Source organism: Antrostomus carolinensis, unplaced genomic scaffold (assembly GCF_000700745.2).
Source record: "Antrostomus carolinensis isolate BGI_N321 unplaced genomic scaffold, ASM70074v2 scaffold34995, whole genome shotgun sequence".
NCBI lineage: Eukaryota > Metazoa > Chordata > Aves > Caprimulgiformes > Caprimulgidae > Antrostomus > Antrostomus carolinensis.
Window position 1 is genome coordinate 1 of NW_010318999.1, and position 5413 is coordinate 5413.

Genomic DNA, 5413 nt, shown 5'->3' on the forward strand with positions numbered 1-5413 from the left:
CGGCGGTTTTTGTGGGTGGAGTTCCCCGGGCTGTGGCCTGAATGCGATGTGATCGGTGTTGCTCGTGGGACATCGGATTTCCTTTCTGAAAATACATACATAAAAGAGTCAAACTTTACATGTGGTGTCTATTTACGTTGCAGAAAACGATCCGAGGAAAAATCTTCAGTAGCTGTGACAGGGAAGCCCAAAAGGGAAATTGAGGTTGATAGTACAGAAGATGCCGTTCTGGGAAAGAAGCCAAAATTGGAGGATGTTGTATCAGAAGATGCTAAGTAAGTGCCCAGCTGAATGTGTGAGGAAATCATAGCAAGATGTACTAGTTAGCCATGTGCCCCTTGGGAACAGTCGATGTAAGTAGCTTTGCAGTGTTTTCATATAAAGATGAATTTGTCTATGAAGTCAGTTTCCCATTGTCTGTATAAGTGAGGATGTGCTGGTAGTACAGCTTCAACCGTGTCAAACACTGGGCACCTTTAAAATAATACTGTAGATGGATAGGCAACTGCAGTATGAAATGTCCACGTATTTGTGGTTGTTGCATATGGATCGGTGGGTTTTGGTCAAAGCCATCATGTTAATTTCAGCTGTATAGCAAGTGATAGGCAGTGAGCCAGGTGGGAGGAGGCAGGCTTTCTGTGTACCACAGCACTGGAAAACGTAATTGGTTTGAGATGCAGGAATAAAAATTTGACCAAGGAGACAGAAACGAGGTCTTTGATGCGTGTAAGATTATAACTGCAGCAAATATTTGGAATCTTAAGTGTGGACATATTTTTAAATTTGAGGACAAATGGTAGGTATTTGACATAGAGAGTTGGTGTACTTGGACATGGCGACAACTGGGAGATAAGGCAGCTGAAGGGAAGCCAGAATACCATTTCTGTGCTTTAGGATCTGCATGCCTCTCCCTCCTTTCTTTCTAGAACGTAATGACAGGTGTTATGAGGGGTTTTGGAAGAAGACTGAAGGGGGACAGTGTGGGCACTTTTTCAGCTTAGTGTATCTTAAGAGATTCTTGGGAACTTGGAAGTTTATCTTGGTTCAGAAAACTATTAGGAGAGTTCATGGAATGAAAATTCATCCAGACCTGTCAAGTGCAAGCATGTACCTCAAGAGCTAGAAAACTCTACTATAGAAATAAAAAATATGTGCTTGCTGTGTTCTTACACTTTCCTCTGAATGATGTATTATTAACTTCTGTCAGACAGAATTCTGGTCTGGGTTGTCATTTGGTCTTACATGGTAATTTTCCTTAGGTTTAAGGTAAGATTTTCTGTGGGAAAGTCATGAGGAGACTTCTCAGAATATTGTAAATAAAGGGTACTTGTATAGAAACAAAGCAGAACCAGAGTCAACATTTTAAGTCAGTTTCTGTTTTAGTGGTTCCAGTAAAACGTCTGCTTGCCCACAGTAGCTTACTAAGTAAGTTAAAACTGTCAGAAAACCCCACCTTTTATGCAGTGAGACACTAGCCACTACCCACTTCTTGTGGCCATGAGAGAAGAGACTGGTAAAGAAAAGAGTGATCTCGTCCTCAGGCAGCTGCTTGGGTTGCTCCAGGCTGCTGGTATTTGATGTCATGACTAGCAGCAGGAACACAGGTCTTGAATTCTGTTTTGTTGTTTATTGGAATAAAGTCACCATTTAATCAGAAAACTTTAATCAGAAAATTTTTGTCAATCCTAACTCATATGCTTTTAGTCTGGCAGAGCTGATGCCTCAAGTAAAGGTGCAAGCTGTGGAGACTGTTGAAGGTTGTACACATGAGGTGAGTGCAGTGACAATGCATGTGAAAAGTATAGGCTTGTTCCATAGAATCATAGGTATTACTGCCAGTATAATAATATTGTTTGTTGTGATTGTACTTACTATTATTTCATATTATGTTTAAGGCAGAACAGGCTTATAAAGAGTTTGAGGTTTGTATCTGGCATTGAGCGTGCACAGAATGCACTTGAAAAATTAACAGGATATCTTACCAGAAGCAGTTTCAACGGTACTTGAAATAAAATGAGTGATTGTGAAAGACTCAATGATAATGTTGATAGGTTTCCATATTTGAAAGGTACTGGTTGCATTCTGAGTATTGTTGTTGAGAAGGAAAACCTCTGGTTGTTAAAATTGGCTTGTGTTCATAGTGCGATCTCGGTGTGCAGCAGAGCATTGGAATATTTTGCTGTTCTGGTTCAAAAATTAAAGGCTTTATCATAAGGCTGATTACTGTTAGAAATCAGGTTTTAGTAAAAAGAGAAAAAAGTATTTTGTTATGTAAAAGCCAAATAATGAAAACCATCCAGTTTCAAATTGTGTTAGTAAACATAAATACTATTTAAAATATGAAAAAGTACGAATACTGATTATTTTTTTTAATCATCCTTCATCCAAAGATGGTTGTCAGAAAAAGCTTCTGGGAGAATTAAATATGTAAATTTTAACTTCCTTGTACTGTTATGCTCATTTGCTTTTCTGTGCCGTCTTCCAGAGAACTAGCTCAGATTAATTAGCGTTGTGTTCACGGACCCTGCATGATTAGAGATTTGTAGGAAGGGAACTGTATATACAATTGGCAATACAGGTTTTAAAACTCACTCACAGACTCAGTCTGTGTCGTCTTGAGATGTCTGATAAAGGTTTGCCATCACTGAGTCACTGAACAGAGCTTAAATATGTAGTGTGAATGGAAGTTAGATATTGACCAGGAACAGGAACTTTATCTGTATAGATACTTTGTGCTTGGAAAGGGAGTGTGGTCAGTGTGAGCTGTGCAGTTGTTTCTAATGTCTGTTGGCCAGGAGCCATGACAGTTTCTTGGTCTGGAAAGCTAACGTTCCAAGGTAGGTGAAGCAGAAATATTTTACACAAGACAGTAGGGAGTACAAGAGAAGTGAGAGAACAAGCATTGTGGCAGGAGGGTAGAGATACTATTTGAAAAACTCTTGAGAGGAAGGAAGGAAGGAAGCCTTGATGCATGAGCTTATAGAAGCAGGATAATAGAATAGTTTTCATGCACTTTACATGTCGTGCCCAAGCTCTTCATAGCTTGCCACGTCAGTGGAGTGGACACGGAGAATTCTGCAACTGTCTGTATCTGAAATGTGTTTTATAGGTTGCGCTTCCAGCAGATGAGGAGTTCACAGGTCTGAAGCCAAGAACTGGAAAAGCTGCAAAAGTACGTGATTGCATTTGTTTTTGTTTTTGCATGTGCTTTAGGCAGTAGGTGAGGGTAGAGGGAAAAGTGATGTACTTTGTCAGTAAGGTGTGGAAAAGAGTATCTTGAAGAATGGCCTGCTGTGAGTGAGATTGGTGTTTCTGTATTTTAAATTTCGCAGAGTAAAACGGCGTGGTTGAATGGGATGGATAGGCTGTTGTGGTTTCAGTTCTCTTCTACAACATCAGGTGGTGGCTTCGGTCATACACTGTGGTTTTTCTTCCTGAGTTAGTAAATTAGAGAAAATTCAGTCACTGGGGCAAGATTTTAATTTGGCATGACCAGAAGATGTAAGCAAAGATCTTAGTTGTGGTGTTAGATAAAATAATTTAAATGCAAAGTCACTGCAAAATGCTAGATTAAGATCAATTGAAGCTACAGATATCTGCGGGATTTAATTTCTGCCTGTAATTTGCACACTAGGTCAGTCAGAAAATTAATTAGATATATGTAACAGTCTGTGTTAAAAATATGTAATGTTTTTGCTTTCCTTTCCTTTTAGGAATATCCATTTATTCTTGATGCCTTTCAGAGAGAAGCTATTCTTTGTGTAGATAATAACCAGTCTGTGTTGGTGTCGGCTCATACATCAGCTGGTAAAACTGTTTGTGCGGAGTAAGTAATTTTCTAACAGGCTCTAATAAGAGAATGGTGTGACGTTTGTCCTGTCATTTTATTGAACCTTCAGTAACTGTTGTGTCTCAGTTTCTTGATACAAAGTTTGGACCATCAGTGTTAGAATTGAATTGACTACTCTTGAATATAAAAATTATTCTTTCAACTTGTTTAGTGGGTAGTGAAAGGCTCAATTAGTGCTTAGGCTTACCTTTTATTTTAAACAATCTGGTTCTGTTCAGGTGTTTTTGTATAGATTGAGGAGAAAGTTTCTGCCGTACAGGTTTGCATGGATTGAGAAAAAAACCCCTTTGTTTTCTAGCCCCTGCCTGTAACTAGTAAGGAGTTTCTTGTGTGTTTTGTTTGCTTTGTCAGAAGCACCAGTTTGGTTTAATTTGCAGCTTGGTGTTTGTTGGGCAAGAAATGTTTAAAAGATAGTGTACACTTTTGGTCAGGATTTGGTTTGACAGTGGAGTGGCTTTGCTGATGTGAGGTGAGAAATGAGATATATTAGATATATTAGACCATATGTTCAAATAATAATAGTTTGTCATGAGACAATGACAATTAGATTTTTAAATTAAACTAGATGTGCTCTAGTGTCCATAAAAATCAGTTAACTTGTTGCCAGTGGTTGTCAGTCTCCAAAGAGGCATACCTAGTTGAGTTAAGATTGCACTGAACAATAATCTAGATGTGTAACACTTCGTATCATTCTACTGATGTTCTGAGTTACGTTTTTTATTTTTTTAAGCACAAGATTAGAGAAAGTAATATTTTCTGAATGGCTTCCTGACAACTTTAATGTGTGCAATGCTTGAATGCAGGTATGCAATTGCCCTGGCTTTGAGGGAGAAACAGCGTGTGATATTTACGAGTCCGATTAAAGCTCTGAGTAATCAGAAGTACCGTGAGATGTATGAAGAATTCCAGGATGTTGGCTTGATGACTGGGGATGTCACCATTAATCCTACAGCTTCTTGTCTGGTAATGACAACTGAGGTAAGAGCAGACATTAATTCTTGATCTATCTGTTATTTCTTCTATCCTGTTTTGACTGAGAAGGTCTGGTATGAAAAGTTGAAAGTTACAATAATAAGCCAAATTAGGGTGGAAAATGTTATAAAGTTCATTATGCCTCCCTTTAATATTTTAACTTTTGGTTACTGAAAAAGTTAAGTAAATCTCTGTAAATTTATGCTTCTGGACTATCAGTTAGGAGCTTTAATTCTCACATGAAGAAAAGCAAAACTTAGTTTCCTGAATGCTCTTGGACTTTCCAGGATTTTCTTTGGACTGATGTGAAGTAATGAAAGTCAGTCAGACTTACTGAATACTGCAGGGTCAGTCTTTTGTTCGAAGGAAACAAAACGGGGAGAGGAACGTCAGTGAGTAATAGCTGAGTGGTTCACACTAAATGCTAGTACTCTAGGAATATACAGCTCTTCATCTTTAGTAACAAAGTACTGTTGGCACAGTTTTGTCATAGTTCTGTTGTAGAAATCTGTCCAGCCATGAGTTGGGATTTTTCCTCGTTCTGTCTTTACCTCAAAGGAGTAAAGAGTCTTACGGAGAAAACTCTGGTAG

The 5413-nt window shown here is 38.5% G+C and overlaps 1 protein-coding gene across 1 annotated transcript in view; it reads left to right on the forward strand.

Moving 5' to 3' along the window:
• Positions 1-143: 143 nt before the first annotated feature.
• Positions 144-5413, forward strand: part of LOC104525853 (exosome RNA helicase MTR4) — a gene marked incomplete at both ends in the record, with an annotated part of 14794 nt that continues 9524 nt past the window's right edge. The window contains 5 exons of the mRNA XM_010169118.1: positions 144-275; positions 1705-1771; positions 3110-3172; positions 3714-3826; positions 4654-4828. Of these exons, the coding sequence (XP_010167420.1) occupies positions 144-275; positions 1705-1771; positions 3110-3172; positions 3714-3826; positions 4654-4828 (550 nt within the window). The remainder of the gene's footprint in view (positions 276-1704; positions 1772-3109; positions 3173-3713; positions 3827-4653; positions 4829-5413) is intronic.